This window comes from Sturnira hondurensis, unplaced genomic scaffold (assembly GCF_014824575.4).
Source record: "Sturnira hondurensis isolate 20B ecotype Veracruz unplaced genomic scaffold, ASM1482457v3 Scaffold0002840, whole genome shotgun sequence".
NCBI classification, from domain to species: domain Eukaryota; kingdom Metazoa; phylum Chordata; class Mammalia; order Chiroptera; family Phyllostomidae; genus Sturnira; species Sturnira hondurensis.
In genome coordinates this window covers 8444806-8465655 of record NW_028075471.1, presented here as the reverse complement: position 1 = coordinate 8465655, position 20850 = coordinate 8444806, and the positions used below count along the sequence as shown (strand labels likewise).

Genomic DNA, 20850 nt, shown 5'->3' with positions numbered 1-20850 from the left:
TGATGTGGTTTCAGAACAACAGGAAAGCGCTCTCACTGGTTGACTTGTTTGTTTCTTTCTTACCACTAAAATGTACACTCATGACGAGGAACTTGTCTCCCTTATTCTAACCCTTTTTCTAGTGCTGCAGTAGATGTTCAACAAATGTTTCATAAATGAAGAGTCCCGACAGAAGCTGTTTTGGGGAATAAATAAACCATGTATGAACAAAAGAGGCAAGAATAGCATGTGGTACACAAACACCCTTAACGCCACCTTTGTCACCACACATGCTTCAGGTATAGCTCCTTAAGTCAAGAAATTCTCCAATGGTGGATGGAGCCGTCTGACAGATGAAAAGAAGTTCACAGGCTACAAAACATGAAGTCAAAGTAGTGAATGCTATGCGAAGAGTCTACTTAATATTAACTTTATGCCAATCAATCAAAGACGACTTATGCCATATCTTTATATATTTACCTAAAATTATAATAATCATGGGATGTCTGGCATGACCTTCAAAACTATGAAGAACATAGAAATTTGGACAGTCTTAAAACCAGCCCTATTTTTTGCCTTCTTTCTTAATCACTCTCAAGGTTAAAAAGAAATAGCTAAATGATAGCTATTTTTATTTATTATTATTATTATTATTCCTCTCCTGAGGGTATTTTTTATTATTGATTTTAGAAAGAGAGGAAGGAAGACAGAGAGAGACGGAGAAGCAGGGGGGAGGGAGGGAGGGAGGAAGGGAGGGAGAGAGAGAGAGAGATCGGTCTGGTGCCTCTGGTACCTGCCCCGACGGGCGATCACACCCATAACCCTTTTGGTGTATGGGATGATGCTCCAACTGAACCACCTGGCCAGGGCTAAATGATAGCTATTTTTAAAAGAAGGAGGCATAAAACACTCTATGGGGTCTGCATTAAAATATATTTTCCCTAGTACTTTGCCGAAAGTTTCTGGAATTAACAAGGTAACTTCTTGGAAGAATTTCTGGAAAGGCAGCTGCCCGCAAACTGAAGTGCTCATATCAGAGCTTCTTTCAATAAGAAAACAATTCAAGCTCATTAATCCTGTAAGTGGAAATGATTAAACTGAAAATAGAACAACACTAATATTTTCTCCCAAAATAGCAGAAAACCATATTTTCAATGTAAAACTCATTTAAAAAGCAATTGTGGATTTACTTTTTTGTTTGCTAATTTGGGTGGGAAGTGTAACACTCTTTCTTGATGTACACTTATTTAAAATAGGCTAGTTACTTAGACATTCTCATACAGTGGTTTATGTCCTTAAAAACGGCTTTAATCAAAACAAGAATTTAACATGTGGGGGAAAAGGGACCCTTCTATCAGCAGAGCAAAGACCAAATTCCAAAATCCATGGCAGTGGCTTAGGAGACTGGAAGGACACAGGCATCCACCCCGGGGGTCTCACCATTTCCTCTGCTTTCATTACATTACATAGTGTCACTTTCATTAAGTCATCAAATCAAATGATCAGATCAAGTGGTTTTGATTCCACTGTGATCTGAACAGGTTTCGTTAAATTAATAAACCATATGTTTCATGTTGTTACAAGGGAAGATATTTTTCTCTGTTCACTGTTCCGAACGTCTTCACAATAGGCAGTATTCAGCACTTAATCACCAAATGCTCTTCCGTGTGCCCGGGATGTGCTGCAAAATAGCTGAAATGACAGCCCATTACATCCTCACGTCTGGCCCACGTTATTTACTGATACAGGGCAGACTGGCCAACTAAATGTCCCTTTAACAATCCACCAAGCCTAAATACTGTTTCCATTTACTGGAACTAAAGCTTTTACTTTTCTATGGGTGACATCCATTATAAGTCCTTCTTCGGCAACAATACAGTATTAAGATGACATCCCCCCCCTCCCCCTTTTCATTGGTGTCTCTCATGGCCATGAATCTCATTCTTGGCATCGAAAGGCTTGATTCTGTTTTCTCTATTCCATCCAGCACATCTAATCAACCTGAGAGAGGGCAGGATGGGGGCTCAGTAGCTTAGACACCCCCTCACAGGGCTGCTCCATGAACAGGAGTTAATGATCGCTGCCAGAGGGATGAGGAGGTAGGTTGCTGCATTCAGTCAACTGAGGGTCTGCTTACACCTCTGGTGGGATAAATTACTCGTGAGGTGAATTGCCAAGTGGTTGGTTACCAAGTTAACAGACCTTGAAAGGATCCTAGGGTCTTGTGGTGGAATGGAGGAGTAAGACCAACCAATGGACACTTTCACAGTCATGGCCACAGTCATCTTGTAGGCAGAAAATAGTTACTTTAAAGCAAACCTGTGATTAGGTTCCACCTTAGTTTGAGCCATTCATTAGAGCAGGGGTCACTAAACTATAATTTCCCAGCCAATCCAGCTTATCATCTATTTTTGTAAATTAAGGACTTTTTAAAAAATTTCTACATCCAATCACTTCTAAATATTCTACGGTTGCCTTCATGTTAGAGTGGCAGACCTAAGTAGCTGCAACCAAAGACCAAAGAACTCACTACCTGGCACTTAAACAAAGAAGTTCACTGACTCCTGTCCTATCTAATTCATTTATTTTTCTTTCGTCTGTGACAAGAGCCCAATAAACACATAGCTCCATACTCAACATCCTAGTTCTTCTAGGCACTGAAAACTTCCTTAATGATCAGGTAGAGAATGTCAATCAGACACAATTGATTCCTTTTGAACTACCTGAAAATTATAGAATACCATCCTTCTCTTTTTGAAGTCCTATATTGGCTCTTTATTGCTTAGATCTCTAAAATCAATCAACTAAGTCCTCCAGACTGACTGATAATGGCCGGCATCTATGGTTGGCTTTTTGCATGTAGTACACTGGAATTAAACTTGAGTTTTCTTGGGGTGGAGGTGGGGGGTGTTTGGTCAGGTGACCATGGTTCCATTGCATGTGCATTTAAACACAAACAGGGACATCAGTACTCATTAGGGAAGTGCAAATCAAAACCCAAGGGATACTATATCACATTCACTAGATGGCCAAAATAAAAGAGGTATAACAAGTGTTGATGAGGATGTGGAGAAGTCAGAACCCTCCCACACTACCGATGGGAATGCAAATTGGTGCAGACGCTTTGGAAAACAGTTTGGTAGCTTTTCGAAACAGTAAACACAGTTACTGCATGACTCGGCAACTTTACACCTGGGTTTATATCCAGGAGAACTGAAAATTATGCCCACGTAAAAACTTAAATATGAATGTTCACAGCAGCACTATGAATAGTGCTACCAAAGTGGAAAAAAATCAAATGCTTATCAACAGATAAATGTATAAACAATACGTGGCATATCCATTCAATGGTACAGTATTTAGTCATAAAATGGAATGAAGTTATGACTGATACATGTTGAATATGGATGAACCTTGAAAATATGCTATGTGAAATAAGCCAGAGACAAAATGCCATACATTGCATGATTCCATCTACATGAACAATCCACAATAGGTAAATCCAGAGAGACAGAGAGTCCATAAGTGGCCTCCTGGGGCTGGGGAAGTTGGGGGAAGGCACTAAAAAGAAAAAGAAGAGAACAGGAAAGACAGCTAATGGGCATGTTGTTCCTTCGTGGGGTGGTAAAAATGTTCTGAAAGTAGGTAGTTCTGGTGACTGCACAACTTTGTGAATATAGTAAAAACCACTGAAGTGAACACTTTAAAAGAATCAACTTTATGTTATGAGAATTAAATCTCAATAAAGTTGTTATTAAAATATAAAACATACTTTTTAGCAATAAAAAGAAATAAACTATAATACATATATATAACAACATCAAGGATAAATTTTAAAGTCCTAACGTCAACTTCTGAAGTGATCAGAGGTTTCTTGGGGTGAGGACAGGGGAGGGGATGGCTGCAAATGGGCTTGAAGAATCTTTCTGGGGTGATAAAAACGGCTGTAAAACTATAAATTTACAAAAAATGATTAAATTATACATTTGTAATAGCTGAATTTTACGGTATGTGAATTATGCCTAGAAAAAAGGCTGTAAAAACAGTAACTTTCATACACTGCTGGTATTGGGTTGGCCAAAAGCTTCATTTGGCTTTCTCAATGAGATGGCTCTAGTAGTGCTTAGTTGCCTTTAATTTCATTTAAAATAATTTTGTTAGATTGTATTGTGACAGCTGTCATATGAGTGTACATTTAAAAAAACGTATCACATTTGGTAAATTTTTGTGTACCCATTTTAATATTGAAGATGGAAGAAAATATGCAACATTTTCAACATATTATGTTTTGATATTTCAAGAAAGGTAAAAATGCAACTGAAACACAAGAAAGATTCGTGCAGTGTATGGAGAAGGCTCTGTGACTAAATGCGTCAAAAGTGGTTTGTGAAGTTTGGTGCTGCACATTTCTTGTGGGCGATGCCCCACAGTCAGGCAGACCAGTTGAAGTTGATGGCAATCAAACTGAGACATTAATCGAGAATGGTCAGCGTTTTACCATGTGGGAGATAGCTGACATACTCAGAATGTCCAAATCAATAGAATTATTGGTGAAAATAAAAAATGCCTGTTTTATTTTATGGAAAAAAAAACCATACAGATTTTTTGCCAACCCAATACATACAATCACTTTGGGAAACTGTGGAGCCATGTATGTAACCCAATCTGCACACATATGTGTAGGCTGGGATGCAGTGTTTTTACTCCTGGGTGTATACCCTATGGAAATGTGCCCATATGTTCATCAAAAAACATATTTAAGAATTTTTACTCATTACCGTTTCAGTCAAGATGCAGGCATAGGTAAATACAGCTTGCCACCTTGCACAACCACAGCAAAAATTACAACTAAATTACAAAACAACTCTTACCCAGAATTGTCAGAAAATTGAGCTGTATGGAAGTCCGATGACCAAGGAGTAAAAGAAACCACATTCACCCAGCAGGTAGGTGGGGTGAAGGAGTGGAAAGGCCTGGAAAGGTGCTGACTTGGAATTGGAGGTCCCACACTTAGGTGTGGTGGATAAGAAATGGAAGGGGTCAGGAGCAAAGGATCTCAGCCCCACACCAGACCACCCAGTCAAGGGCTCCAGTGCCAGGAATGTAAGTCCCCATAACTTCTGGCTGTAATAACTAGTGGGGTTTGGAGCAGTTGAAGAAACTGAATTCTCAGGAGTCTCCTCTTAAAGGGTCTGCAACTGACTTAGGGCTTACCCAGACTCACTCCCTCTGGGTTCCGGCACCAAGGCAGCAGCACCAGCAGCATATGGGGAGCAACTGAAGTGTCTGACACCAGGACAAGTGCCAGGGGATAGCTTCTTCCAGGACAAAAGTCTAGAGGCCAGGCAGCAGCATCGTTCCCTTTTGTGAGCCCTGCCAACATAGAGCCACATGGTGGTGACACCATACCTGAGACTTCATCAATGTGGTTTACACAGAATGCCCCGCACTTGCGACCACCTAAGGCTCCACTCCATTCAACTTGCCAGTGTGCTTCTCTACAACAGGCCATGCTCACAACACAGGGAGTCAAAGCAGCGCTACTTAATACATAGAAACTAACACAGGGAGGCTGCCAAAATGAGAAGACAAAGAAATATGGCTCCAATGAAAGAAGAGAACAAAACTCCAGAAAAAGAACTAAACAAAATGGAGATAAACAATCTATAAGATACAGAGTTCAAAACACTGATTATTAGGATGCTCAAGGAACTCATTGTGTACTTCAACAGCATAAAAAAGAGCCAACAGAAATGAGGGTTACACTAAGTGAAATAAATAAAAAGTTATATAAGAGGACTAAAAGGTAATGGGAAAAATACAATGAAGATCAAATAAATTTAAAAAAAAAGAAAAAAATTTACAGGGCACCAACAGTGGAGTGGATGAGATGATAATCGAGTCAATGATTTGGAACATAAAGAATTAAAACACATTCAGTCAGAACAGCAAGAATAAAAAAGAATCCCCCCCCTCAAAACGAGGATGGGGTAACTTCAAACACCCACATTTGAATCACAGGGGTGCTGGGAGGAATAGAAAAAGGGCAAGAAATTGAAAGCTTATTTGAAAAAATAATGAAAGAAAACTTTCGTAAGTTGGTGAAGGAAATAGATATCTAAGTCCAGGATGCATAGAGGGACCCAAAGAGGACCACACCAAAACACATCATAATTAAAATGCCAAAGGTTAAAGATAAAAGGAGAATCTTAAAAGCAGCAAGAGAAAAGCAGAGCATTACCTATAAGGGAGTGCCCATAAGACTACCAGCTGATTTCTCAAGAGAAACTTTGCAAGCAAGAAATGTTCAAAATGATAAAAAGTAAGGACCTATAACCTATAGATTACTCTATCCAGCAAAGTCATCATTTAGAATGGAAGGCAGATAAATAGCTTCCTAGACAAGGTAAAACTAAAGGAGTTCATTATCACCAAGCCATTATCATGTGAAATGACATAGGCAATTAAGAAAAAGAAGATGAAAACTATGAACATTAAAATGGCAATAAATTCACAACTATCAACAATTAAATCTAAAAAACAAACTATGCAAACAAGCAGAACAGAAACAGAATCATAGATATGGAGATCATTGGAAGGGTTATTAGCAGGGAGGGGGACCTGGGAGAATGGAGGAAAAGGTACAGGGATTAAGAAGTACAAATTGGTAGGTACAGAATAGACAGGGAGAATGTACTGCTAAGTACAGTATAGAAAATGGAGTAGCCAAAGAACTCATACCCATGACCCAGGGACATGAACTAAGGGAGGGGGAGTTCCCGGAGGGAATGGGAGATACTGGGTGGAGTGGAGCAAAGGGGGGAAATTGGGGCAAATGTATAAGCATAATGAATAAAGCATAGTTAAAAAAGGAATTTTTGTAATCACCAATATGTGGAAATAAATCCATATGTTCATGTCCATTGAAAAGGATAATAAATTCAGGCAGAATCATACAGTGAAACTCAGCAAGCAATAAAAAAGAACTACAACTACATGCAAGAGCACAGATGACTCTCAAAATCAGAAGAGCACAGGATCAAGACACAAAAAGGACATCCAGGCTGTTTCCGTTTACATGAAACATACCAGCACAATATCAGCTCTTGTCAGAGCCAACTCCTGGTCTTGGTTATCGTTAGGGACAGTCTGTGACCGGGAATGGGGAGATGGAGGTTCTCCTGGGAAGCTGGGGATGTGAGCTTCTTGATCTGGGTGTTTGTTACTCAAGTGTATTTAGTTTGTGAAAATTTATCAAGTTGTGCATGTATTATGTGCTTGCTTTTCTGTATGTTACAATCCCATACTATGTTTCAAAAAGAAATTGGACTGCACATACATCTCTCTCTGCTCTAGAAAGATCACAAATCTTTTTAATATTCACACATCTTAGGAGTCAGCCATGGACACTGTGATAATTGCCACCAACCTTGTGGAATAAAGAACTGACCCCCTACATTTAAGGATGGGTCCATGGCTCTGCTCAAACTCAGAGAAAGCCCGTTCTTTGGAGGCTCCTGCCCACTTCAACAATAGTGTAATGGAAACCATTACCTTCACTTTCTTGGGAAATAAGGGCCACACATTATCTTTGCACAGCTGATGTACAGTGTGTCCTCAGCCATCTTTTAGGAAAGAACTTTGTAACTGTTACAACCTCAGCAGTTCTGACCTGCCAGATCTGGGGCCCCCGTGCGATATAAATTCCTCATCTTCCACATCCTCTGTGTTCATCTCTCACAAAACAGCCAGTCCCTAAGAGCTTTCCATTTCCCAAGCAAGTTCTCTTGGGAGATAGATTTCAAGTTCAGTTGTTTTCTTTTATTTTTAGCTTGGTTAAAAAAGTAGCCCGAGTGGGGTTTTCTACAGTGGCTGAACCTGAGATATTTTACAGGTCTGCGTGTTTCTTAGCCCTTCCATTGTTCCAGGTTGACAAACAATGCCCTTGACAAAGTGTCCGCCCCAAATTACTGGAATCTCAAGCGGTTCTTGATGGAACCAGCCAGACTAGTTCTACTCACAAACCTCAAACAAAATTACAAAGAGCGGAAGGAGATGAGCACATTCTTAAACTGCCTTGCCTCTTCTTTTAGCTCCTTTTCAAATATATAAGCCTGGAAAAGTGGCTCATTCTTATCATCAAAGTGCAGGTCAACACAATTATTTATGGGGCAGAAACTCACTCCCCCATTCCCACTAAGGTCATGTGCTAGTACCCTGGTGCATTTTATTGGGAGTGGGGATACTCTCGAAACAAAACCTCCCCATGTAACCCACCACATCAGAAATTCCAGTGTTTAGTAAATAACACAAGCTCTCCCCATATTACCCAAGCTCACATTTTGAAGAAGGCAAGCATTGGCTTGGGAGAGATCCATACAAATGCCCTCTTACTCCTCCCTCCCGTCCAAGTACTAGCACATCGATCAGGATTATTCCTCTGAGTGCTTCCCAACCTCTAGGCCACAATTAGGATAAATCACAGAGCCTGAAAGGAGGGCTGCTAGGGTGGAGTCAGACTCTCTAGTTTCCTGCGAGAAAAATTCATGTTCACTTCATATAAGAAACTAGAAATGAAACATATCAGGTGTCTGAAAATTAGAAACTTATGTTTATGTTTAGATATGGAAATTAAACTGTTAAGTAATAGTTTAACAAGGCCACGTGGTGTCCGGTGGGGGGCAGAGCTGGAGGTGGAGGCCTGCCTGGCGTGGGTGCTGGTAAGAATGCTGCAAACCAGGGTCCTGGGAGGAGTCCATGGTCCTGATATTGGAGCTCAGAAATAATCTTCTGATCACAGCAGGGAAAGAATTAAAAAGTAAGAGATCCAAAAGCTTCCTTCAGAAATAAACTGACTAGTGTTGATGTCACAAGGTGAAGTATCAGACAGAATGCCTAACATATTATTAGTCAAAAGGGCAATTCTGAACATATTGATTTAACTGAAGTTATTCCCACAACTGCTTGTCCTTATCATCTAGACAAGTCTCTTCAGCAGAGAAACATATGCTCTTAACACCAGGTTCCAATTCTTGGCTGGTTTTGAAGTCCTTTTAATGTAAAGTAATTGATGATAAGGAATCTTTCTCAGGGCAAGGGCACTTTATCCAAACATACCTTTAGAGGCTTCTGTCCCCAGTGGGTTTTCTAAGAAGTCAGTCATGTCATGGTTCCAGGCATCACGGACGGCGGACTTGGACACCACCCTGTCATTCAGCCCTTGCTGGGGTCGAAAGTTGTTTCTCAGATACTCCACTGACTTGACGTGGTCTTGCTGCTCCGTGGTGAAGATAGAGTAGAAAGCCTCGAGCTGGACAGAGAACAAGATTGGGGAAATAAAAAGAACATCAATTAGAAAAGCTCTGTGGTTCAAAGCGTAGGGGGGTGACAAGAACACAAAAGTGGTAGGATGTGCCCCACGCCAAGTCTGACCACAGGACACAGGCTGCCAGCCAGAGTCACTGGCAACAGGGTTATCTGGCTGAGGTTTCTGCCCAACCAACTAACCAGGAAAACACTTCATTGGAGAGTGTACAGAACTCCGAGTTTGTGTCGCAGACAGTAGTCCCAGATTTTCTGCAGTTCTCCCTCCCCACCTGCCTTGGGTAAGACCTTCATTCAGTATTATGGGAACATAGGGTATTGGTGAAACCAGTACGTTTCAGAGCCAGACAGATTGGGTGGGAATTCTAGCTCCATGGCTCAACCACTCGGTGACCCTGAGAACGGTGCTTCACTTTTCTGTGCCTCAAATTTCCTCAATGAAATGGTGATTAATTATAGCAGCACCTACTCCACAGGGTATAAGTCAGCATTACATGAGCTAATGCATGTACAGTGCTTAAAATAGTTTCTGGCACATGAGACCTCCATAAATATTAGTGACTTAATTCATACTAAGCATCCCCTTATATACTCGGGGATCCAGTGCATCAGTGGCTAAATGCATGGCATGCAAGTTAAACTGCCTACCAATGCCAGCATTTACCAGGTATGTGTAATAATGGTCAGATATTCGAGCTTTCTGTAACTCAAGTTTCCTTATCTGTAAAACAGATAAAACACCAGTATCTATCTTATCAGGATACAGCAAAGATTAAAATCGATGCAAATCACTTAGCACTTAGTAAGACCTCAGTAAAGACTGGCAGCTATCATTATTAACATCATTAAGAAACATTATCCACAAAACTGCTGACCAAATTTACGGGAAAGCAAAGAAAAAAACATTCCTCACTCCAGGATCCTATCTCTATGTTCAAAAAGGATTCCCCTTGTCCTTTGGCTTTCTGCTCATGGGGACAGGCCCTACGAGGAGTGGGGGCTGGGTCGCGGAGGTTAGTACCCAATGGACCACAAAGTTATTCTTGTCACCGGGTAAATGACCTGTAACCTCACATTGCCAGCCACCAGAAATGCCAACTCCTTGATGTGGGGGAAGAAAACAGAGTGAAGAAAAGAGAAACTGGCTGAACTCTTCCTGGACCAACTGGCTCCGTGAATGCCAAATCAGAACACTTGCTGCAAGCGAGCAGGACAAGGTGAGATGGAAATAGAAAGAGGCTTCCTCAGCAGGCACCGAGTGGCTGCCCTCTGCTTCAGGGCCAGGAGGTGGCTAACACCACTGCATAAATAAACAAGAGAATTAGTACCTTGGTTTCTCAGAGGCTTCTGTCCCCAGTGGGTTTCTTGAAGCCTGGAACTAACCCCAGTGTTTCTCAAATAGCTTCTGAGAAGCAGCCAGAAAACAACCTGCTTGCAGTGTGAAACTCCCTCTCTTTGCATTAGAGAGCATAACTACATAAATAAAGTAGGTAGTGATTTTAGCCAAGACAAATTCTTCAAGTATATGGATTCGCCTATTATTCCACCTTCCCTCCAATTCTGCAAATGTGAAGTGATAATAAACCATGAAACCTTTTCTGTTTCTTTCATCAAGGTAATAGAACCAGATGGTCTCTCAACCAGCCTAAAAGCAAAAGTAGTGCATGATTTGTTACTCAAATTCTCTACTATTCACACAACTTTTCTGCTATCAATTCATATTGTTGCTATGTAGAATTAACCTTTTTTCCCCATTCTTCCTTCAGATGTTCCTTCTTTATTTATAGTGAAAGAAGAAAGGCAATAAAAGCAAAAAAGCACTTAAACAACTGGATGGTTTACTCTGCTCAAATAGGCCCCATTTGGATGAAGATAATTGAAGGTGTTAAAAAGAAAAACCATTAAGCACGACGCCCTTGCTTGATAGGATGACCAAAATCCAAACTGAATGCATCCAAAAATGAGAAGGTTTCAGACTTTCTTAGATAAAATACCTTCTTAAAATTACATGAAGGGAATTAAAGACCCTCTGAAGACAGCCTAGGGAAAGACCAACCATAATGATTAAAGGGATGGAGAATAAATCCTGTGTGGAAAGGTTAAAGGAAGTGGATTGTGTAGCCTGAAGAAAAGGCGAACATAGAGCAATTTGATTAAAGGCCCTTGGATGTGGAAGATGCTGACCAGCTCTTCTCCATGTCCAAGAAGGCCAAGTAAGAGGAAATTGGTTTAAATTAAAGCCTTAGCGACGTGAGTTGAATAGAGGAGGGAATTCCTTGCATTCAGAGTGACTTAAAAAAGACAGACTGTGCTGCCATACACAGCAAGTTAGACTGGAAATTTTCTGGAAAAGACAGCCATCTGTCCCGAAATATCTTAATCTCTGAGATGCTTAATCTCTGAGACATGATCTGAGCAATACCATCAAAGGTTTGTTCATTCTCTACAATATTTGGTTCTTTTGCAAGTTGCATTGGTTCTAAAAAGTTTATTGATGCCTCAGGAAAGAATTAGTCATATAACTATAAAAACAGGCCAGCCAGGTTCTGAGTTTAACACAAAAATGCTTTTGCTTAAATTGCTTCTTACAGCTTAATGACATACTATGGCTTAAAAGCTCTGCCACTTCCTTGTCATTAACTCAACTTGCTCAAAGAAGGGGGGATGTGATCGTTCTGAGAGTGAACTAGTGACCTGAACAATATTGCATTGTTAATGGGATCAAAGCTTTGATAGACAGTCATACAAAAGAGGAAAAGGAGGACAAGCTTAGCGGACTCATCAAATACCCTGTCATTCCTCTAAGTTGAATGAAAATTGCCAGCAGCCTCTTTCCTTGGTACCGGGCACGCCTGGTTATTGACTAGAAACCTGCATGATGCCTGGACTGACAAGAGGAGTCTATAGTTTTCACTCTGGCAGGTAAGCAGTGATCCCCTGGGCCAGAAATCTACTGCAACACTGGTCTCTCTCCCTTATCAGCAGAGCAGTTTTGCTTTCTGAGATTTCAGTCACTTGTGGTCAACCACAGTCTGAAAACATTTTTTAAAAATTCCAGAAATAAACAATTCATAAGTTGTAAACTGTCTACCATTCTGGGTGGTGGAATGAAATCTGCTGTCCTGCTATCCAGCCTGGGACATGAATCATCCCTTCCTCTAGCATCCCCACACTGTAGATGGTACCTGCCCATCAGTCACTTAGTAGCCATCTCAGGTTTCAGATAAACTGTCACAGGATTGCAGTGCTTGTGTTCCAGTCACCCTTGACTTAATAATGGCCCTGAGGCACAGCAGTAGTGATGCTGGCAATTCAGATATGCCACAGAAAAGCTGTAAAGAGCTTCCTTTACTTGAAAATGTACACTCCCCCACACATATAGTATATGTAGGGTTTGGTGTCATTCGCAGTGTTAGGCATCCACTGGGGATCTTGGAACATACACTGGCAGGCAAGAGGACACTACCGTGTACCATAGCACAGATGCTTCCAGTTGCCCCTCGCTTGCCCTTGTAACCGCATTCTCTCAAGCTGAAACTGACCACCAACTGAACCTCCATTTTTCTGATTCCCAGGGACCCCATTTATGGAGCCTACAATGAGGAGGTGCCTCCTAGAGTTGTGCGGCCCAGCAGCCCTGCCTAATATGTCAGCCACAGAACAACCCATACAACGTGGTGCTTCTCCTGGCCTCTGACCAGCTTTATCTGTTCAGCTCCTCTAGATCTGGTTAATAGCCACACGGTGATGTTTTAAATGTACCATACATTGATATTTCTCTCCTTCTCTTCCTCGCTAAAGATAAATAATAAAGTCTTTAAAGATAAATAAAATAAATAAAATGTACATGATATTATGTCACCCGTTCAATACCTAATGATCTGTGGGGCCCGAACGATCTGGCTTGTGCCTGTCTCTCCAACCTCAAAACTCTTACTGTTGCCCTGGCCAGGTCACTTAGTCCGTTGGAGTGTTATCCCATACAGCCAAAGGTTGTGGGTTCAGTCCCTGATCGGGGCACGCATGGAAGGCAACTGATCAATGTCTTTCTCTCTCTCTCATCAATAAAAACTATATCCTCAGGGGAACATTAAAAAAAAAAAAACACAACTCTTACTTTTGCTACCTGAGTTCAAAATCCTGTTTGTAATCCCTACTTGCTAAATACATGACCTCAGTCAAAGTATTTAATGTTTCTGAGCTTCTATTTTCTTACTTCCGTAATGGAGACAACATCACCATTTACCTCATGTGTTTTTTGTTACTATTAAATGAGTTACTATATATAATGTGTTTGGCATAATTGCTAGCACACAGTAGATACTCAGGTATTATTATCATTACAACTCACTGTTATTGCTACTTTATGGGGCATGTGGTGCGCATGACTGCACTGTAAGCTTCCAACAACCGAAAGATGCTCCATCTCCTTCTCCCTTCTCTTCCTCTTTATAATATATTAATACATCTATCAAGCCCACATGCACTTTACAAATATTTTGGTTTCTAACATATTTTTAGCTTAACATGACATTAACATTATTAATAACAATATTATTATGCCATCAATACTAGCAGCTAATACTTACTGAGTGTTTATTACATGAAAGGCATTGTGCTAAAAACCTTATGTGCTTTCTCTTACTTAATCCTCACAGAAACACTGCAAGGTCGGTGACACAATCATATCATTATTATTTTTGACTGGTGAGGAAACTGGGCTTGGAAACATTAAGTAACTTGCTGAAGATCACATAGGAACCAAGAGGCAACTCTTTTCATGCCATCGGCCACTTCACGCCAAATGCACGACAGGCCTGCAGCGTCCCTCACTGAGAGAGCAACACTGCGTGAAGAAACGGGACATGGCGATGGCAGAGGTCCCCAAGCAATTACTCTGAGCTAATCCCCAAAGACCATTCATGCAGGACACCCACTCCTGGCAACATAAGCCTATCTGCACTTTAGGTTCTCTGGAAAGAAACAGCCTGTGTGTGGCCAGCACCGAGTGACCTGGGCAGCGTGAACCAGGTGGAGGAGTGAGGGAAAGTGCCGCCACCATCCAAGCTTGCACTGTACTCACCTCCCTCTTCCAGACACAGGTGATAAACACACTTGAATTTATCTTTACTTTAATATAACTAATGAAGGTTTTATCATATAGTCAAAATAAATGAAAGTTCTGACTTCTATCATATTAAATTGACTTTTTAACTTTTGAAGTGAACTCGTAAAACATTTCTTTCTTTTATCCTTGCTGAGGGAGTTGTAATTACATTTTAACTGGTACTGTTTCAAGAACAATTTTAACCTTCAATTGCAAATGTGTTAGCTGAAAGCGTATATAAATCATTTCAACTTAGTTTTTATTATAAAAACATTACGGAGGATGATTAGTTTTTAATCTGTTGGTTCAAATCAAAGGGAAGCTGAAATCTATTCATGCCCATCATGGGCACCAAGAGATCTTGTCCACGAAATTGGGAGAGTGCCATTGTCGCTGAGGGTGGAAATGAGAGAAAATCAAAAGTAATAACATTATGTACCTTGAAAAGGCTGATGTGCACAATATTTTATGGAATGGGTATATAGGGGCAATTAAATAATGCCAGAGTCTGTTATAAGCATAATAAGAAACTCCAGGATAAGCATTAGGAACTGAAATGTCATACCTAAGGTCAAGGACACACTTTAGTTTCACCATACATTTGAGAGTTGACAGAGGAGGTGCTGTGTTGTTGGCTCATTATTAAATAAGACAATAATGATGGAATATTAAATTCTCAATAGCCTTGAGCCTCCAAAGGTTTACTTATTGAAACATCTTTTCAAAAATAAAATCCAAGAATAGCTAGCTAACTACAGACCATGACACCGCCCTCCCCCTTAGCTACAGAGAGCTTTTCACGAAGGTGATTACAGAGAGGCTGTCTACAGGAAGGAAAGGATTTAACCATAATTAACAAAGAAAGCTATCTGTGTGGATTAATAATGACACCTTCACCCCACCATTAGAAAAACCTTCATTCACATGCACTGCCCATTATGTCGTGCTGGAATAGAAGCTTTCTGAATTAAGTGATTCACTAGTCATTGTGGTCCTGAGAGAAACATTAGAGCTGCAACAGCCAGCAGCAGCCACACGTGGCTATTCCACCAGGGAGGGATGTGGTGAGCCCTACACATTGAAATAGTAATAATTTTTAAAAAATTGGGCTAAATCAAATATGGTAAAATTAATTTCACCTGTTTCTCTTCACGCTTTCATTGTGGCTACTAGAAAATTTTAAATGATGTATGAGGGTCTCATTTTATGATATTGGACAGCACTGCCCTACAGCCTGGTGACCACTTAATAACAGCAACGAAAAACCAGCCCCGGATCTTCTGAGCACTTCCTGCGGTGCCAGGCACCAGTCCCAGCATCCTACACACATGCCACCACTTCACCTTTGTAATGACGCCATACAGTCAGTATGATTATCACGCCCATTTTACAGATGAAACCCGAGGCAGGGAGTAACAGAGGAGATGAGTCATTTGTCTGAAGAATGGATCCATGAGCAGACCCCCAAGCAATTAGGCTCCAAATGGAACATGCTCTTAACTCCAAAAAGTTGTTCCATCCACTATGTATGAGAAAGAGAACTATGGTTTAAAAAACAGAAATCATTCAAATAAACTTTCCCTATCAACTTGTGTTTATTGCTAGGGGAAAAAAATAAAACATCTACAAGGAAAGAAACTAGACATATTTAGACATTTACTGCTGTTGTGACTGAGTCTTCAAGAAGCACTTAAATATAATTCATGCTAAGAAAAATTATAGGCAGTGTCACATTGAACTACAGGAAATAAACAGTCCTGGAAGGAAGGGTTGGGACAGTCTTGAATGGCCAAAGCGGCATCATTTGAGAGCTACTGTTTTAGAAGAAGGCGCATCCTAGTGCACTGGACTCAAGGTGATCACGTTCTCTGACTGGTCATGAACACAGCGTAGGCACCTATCTTAATGTGTTTGTTCCTTGAACCCCCATACCAGGACTGAGTGTCACCACTCTGTTTGGGTGACAAAGTTATGGCATGATTTTTGCTGGTATTAGCAGCAGGGGTTGAATGGAGCCACATAAGCTATCCCAAGTGCTGGCCAACAAAGACTACATGTGATTTCATTAGCAACACCATATTTAGTTCTAGATTGTTACCAAGTCAGTCAGGGTTCACTGGCTGCAGTGCTGGGTTGAATGTCCAAGCAGACTCACAAAACAGAACAAAACAGAAACAATAAGCAGTTTTTCATATTTACTCTGGAAGATTTCAAAGAAATCACATCATACAAGTCAACAGATTGTGCCAGCCACTGTACTTTATGAACACGTTCTCATTCTCACCACTTCAGGCCTGTGCACTGTGCAGGCCAGGAGGCAGAGTGAGAAGGATGAGGGCTGGGAGTGTCCTCTTTCCAAGAGAAGCAGACATGCACCTGTCCACTCGGCTCTTCAGAATTGGCTATTTGCCTTTCTGAAATGAACATGCTGTGCTAACTTCAGAAAGAATGTTGGCAGGGCTGGGGGAGGGTCTGAAGCGATAATACGATAATGCATGGATAGGAGGCACCTTCCTTTCCAAAGGCCGACACAGCTGTGACTTCCATGCAGCTAGCAGCAGGGATCCAGTTTGGCCACATAAAAATGAGCTGTTTTCCTCCCCTGGGAGACCAGCAGGGATATATGAAGCTGTGCCTGATGAAAGGGAAGTATTATCTGAAGATGGTTTATAGTAAAAACATGGGGAAGCCGGTATGATTAATTTATTTCTTAACCATTTCCTCGAAACAGTAATTAATTGCTACAGAGGAGTCATCTATTGGAAGTCAAAGAGAAAATCGCTTTCATCATTTCTTCTCTTTGAGAATTTGGGTGGCAGGGAATTTGAGGGTAAACCAATTTTAACAAAGAAAGGCCCCATTACCAAATGTCAAAATGCTTCTAATTGACAAGACATCCAAGCCTAAAACTCTGATACTACAGTGACACCCAGGATGTGTTAATGATCCTTACTGCTCCCCAACCTAACAAGTACCACTCTTTGTCTCTGCCCTTCATAGGGCCAGACTTGCATTTCTTAACAACATTATGGTAAGCCTTTATATGTTTGAAGACAAAAGGATTTATCTTAACCCACAGGGATTCCTTTTCAAAGCTCCTCCCTCACCCCTGAAGATGTAAACATGGGGACTGTAATTTTATTTTAATAAAACAATGCTAGCTTCACCAATAGAAAGAAAACACCTCATAGTTCATTATCTCCTTGAGGCTGGCAGATCCTCTTCAGAAACCAAATTGCTAGTCCTTCTTTTCTGATAAGAGAAGAGTTAAAAGAAAAGAAATCTGAAAGTCAAATGTTTGCCAAGAGCAACGAGGCCGAATAAGTCTGTGTTGCCTGGGCCCTGGGCCTGTACCACCTACCTTTGTTAATGGGGTAATCTGTCTCCCCTGCACATAGCTCCTTCTGAACAACCTGCTCCATTTACCCCCAGAGGGGCAACCCTCGTGTCCCAGGACACTACCCAGCAACTCTGCTGACTTATTCAAATTTGGCACATGACCCAAGAGCCAATCTGTTGTATGGCCAATGCTTACAGAATCTAAGTTCTTGAATACCATCTGATACAAGACCCAGACTGTTGTCAGTGGGTAGCTGACCATTAAGTTGAAAGGTCAACTGGAACTAGAATAACCACATGGGGCAAAACAAACAAACAAACAAACAAACCAACCAACCAGAATTTTGTAAAAAGTACAGAATCACAAAGCCATAGCAGAAACTCTAGGATTTAAGAGCCTGCGTGGCCCATGAAAGAGAGTAGAGCATACACCTCACTTTCTAGTTACATTCCTGGTCACAATGGCTTCACCTCAGGATGCCCTTACTATTGTTTCCTGAAAATGCTCTCTTTACATAAGTTAGTCTAAGGGGGTTTTTATTTCTTATATCCAAAACAGACCTGATCAGTACATTTTCCCTACTCTTCATTCCATATTCTCTGCTCTTGGTAGAAAAATCTTTGCACTATTTTCCAGGCCAGCCAGGTTCATAATCTTCGTGCTGGTGTTTCCAGTTACATCACTGATATTATCACATCACTTCAAAACCTACCCTTTCTCTGTACCCCTCCCCCCTCCCTATTCCTAGCTGTCAAGCTCTGGGGAGGCATTCTGCGAATAGCCAAACAGGAACCTTTCATTTTTAGGCATTGCTGGTTAATGGTTCAAACTGCCTTTCTTAGAAATCCTCCCTAGTGTTCTATTTTCTGTAATTATGGAGAAGAAACCTATGCTTCTGCTGCCTCAGTGTATGCTGCATTGTTTGACAATAAAAATAATCCCCCTAAGAATTTTCCTCTTTCATCTACTACTCCTGATGAGGTCATTTCAAGACTCCGAATTTCCCTGAAATGACCCCTAACTCCTCTTCCTCTAGCATTGCCTTCAACTGCACGCCCATTTCAGCAATTCTTCCCCACAATGATCAGCTCAGCCTAAATTCACGTTCTTATGAAAACTGCCCAGGCCACACTAACAGATATGCAGTTCATGTAAGTGGTTAGCAACACGGGTCCTGAAATTAGACAAACTCAGGCTTGGTTTCTGGCTTTAACATTCATGAACCATCACCCCCTGGGCATGCTACCCAGGCTTTCCACACCATGATGTCCTTCACGTGTCCACTGCTCATGCCATACCCATCCCTCAACCTTGTTTTGCAATTTAATTCAACATGTAAAGTACCAGTAGTGTGCTTGACACATGCAAAAAACTCAATCAAGGGAGTTTTTCTTTGACTTCTTCATGTGTACGAATCTCTCTTTTCTGAATAAGAGAAGTTGGGTAAGTTCGGTGATTCTGATTATAACCTTTGGGATCAGGCACCACGGCTTGGTAATCTGCTGAGTGACCTTGGGCACTTCTGTGTCTCCTCTCTACAAGGTGCAGGTACAAAGAGTAGCTACCTCATGAGACAGCTGTTCATGAGAATAAAGTGTGTTCACGCACGTCATAGGCTTAGAAGAGTTCCTGGCACAAGATATCATCATCACTGAGGAGAGCTGTGAGCTCCCTCCCCCAGATCGAATACTTACACAATCCTTGATTTCATGGCCTCAATTCTCCTTAGCTGGTTAATTTGTAGCTGAAAAATCATATTTTATATTTTATAATTCTTAGGTTCAAAAACATGTTTCTTAGAAAAAAATGAAGAAATTAATGAGGATCAGAAAATCCAAAAAATTTTAAAAAACCCTATCTGGCAATATTAGAGAGTTAAAACAACACAAAACAAATAAACATAAAAGACCCATTTGGGGGCTGAATACCTACCTGGTGGTAGGAGATGGGGACAGGCTTCCGGAAGACTATCCACTCCACAATTTCACTACACGGTGGGGTTGTCAGAGAACCTGTGTACCGGTAATAGCTGCCGAGGGATGCCGGCAGGAGGTCCCGGAGGACGAAAGGATCCAGAAAGGTCTCCTTCTCTGTTGGGGGAAGAGGCAAAAGAAGAGCACAATCGTAAGCTTTACCATGCTGCAGACGCACGGGCAAAGCCCTCTGCATGCTGGTGCAACATCACAGGCCTTCCTTTTGCTTACCCTTGGGAAGCACTAGCATTTGGTGGTGGGAAAGCCACAGAAAACAAAGCAGTGTTTCCCGGGTGTGTTCTGAGGCACCAGCACTGCACTGTATTTCATGAAAAATAGGTCCCATGTTGAACTGGGCAACTAGAGTCGCTCTCTTGATCCCCAGGAAATAGAAACATATTCGCATAGTAAAGCCTCTGAGCAGTCCTTCAGAGAAGCAGTGGGCTTGATTTCGTTTAACCCAAACCCTCACAACCTCATTTCACCAGAGAACACTTCTCTATCTCATACTTAAGAACAATTGATCAGGACAGAAAACTTTGGGGCACCCACAAGAGAATCAATGCAAAGAAAAAACAACTGTAAACCAAGGGTAAAGTGCAGCTCCAAAGTGGGTTACATCTCATTTTGGCTTCACCCAAGGCCTATGGAAATCAAAGTAAAACCCAACCAAGAACTAACCTTGAACTGATCAAATGGAGGGCGTGAAAATAGGCTTCTTTCTTTTACAAAAGTGCAAGTGTCTTCCCTAAAGTAGAATAAACAACTTTTAAGCTGAGGCCCAATAAGGATGCCCCACAATAACTCTGTGAGAAAAACAAGGTACAAAACGGTCACAGAGCTTCTATGTGGCAAAGCTGGGATATGAACCCGGACATGTGGACAGTGGAGCTTGCAGTCTGACTCAGCTAAAGAAGAAGCTGAAGTGAACTAGGTGGATACTGAAGGTCCGGGGCAAAGGAGGAGGAGAACATTTTGGCCTTGGGCATGGCACACGTGAAGGTCCGAGGCCGGAAGGAATAGTGCAACAGAGATTTTGGCTGTGTTATGACTCCCAATCTGGCTCAGCAGATCATCCAGCTTCTTCACAAATCAGAGAAGTTTCCAGTCTCCACCTAGGTCTCCAA

At 41.3% G+C, this 20850-nt stretch overlaps 1 protein-coding gene across 3 annotated transcripts in view; it reads right to left on the bottom strand.

Annotated features, from left to right (window-relative positions):
• PTPRG (protein tyrosine phosphatase receptor type G) overlaps positions 1 to 20850 on the bottom strand; it is a 715684-nt gene that overhangs the window by 116868 nt on the left and 577966 nt on the right. For all 3 annotated transcript variants that reach the window (XM_037040813.1, XM_037040814.1, XM_037040815.1), the window contains exons 7-8: positions 19683 to 19840; positions 9097 to 9289 (exon numbers count right to left, since the gene is read on the bottom strand). In XM_037040813.1, the coding sequence (XP_036896708.1) occupies positions 9097 to 9289; positions 19683 to 19840 (351 nt within the window). The remainder of the gene's footprint in view (positions 1 to 9096; positions 9290 to 19682; positions 19841 to 20850) is intronic.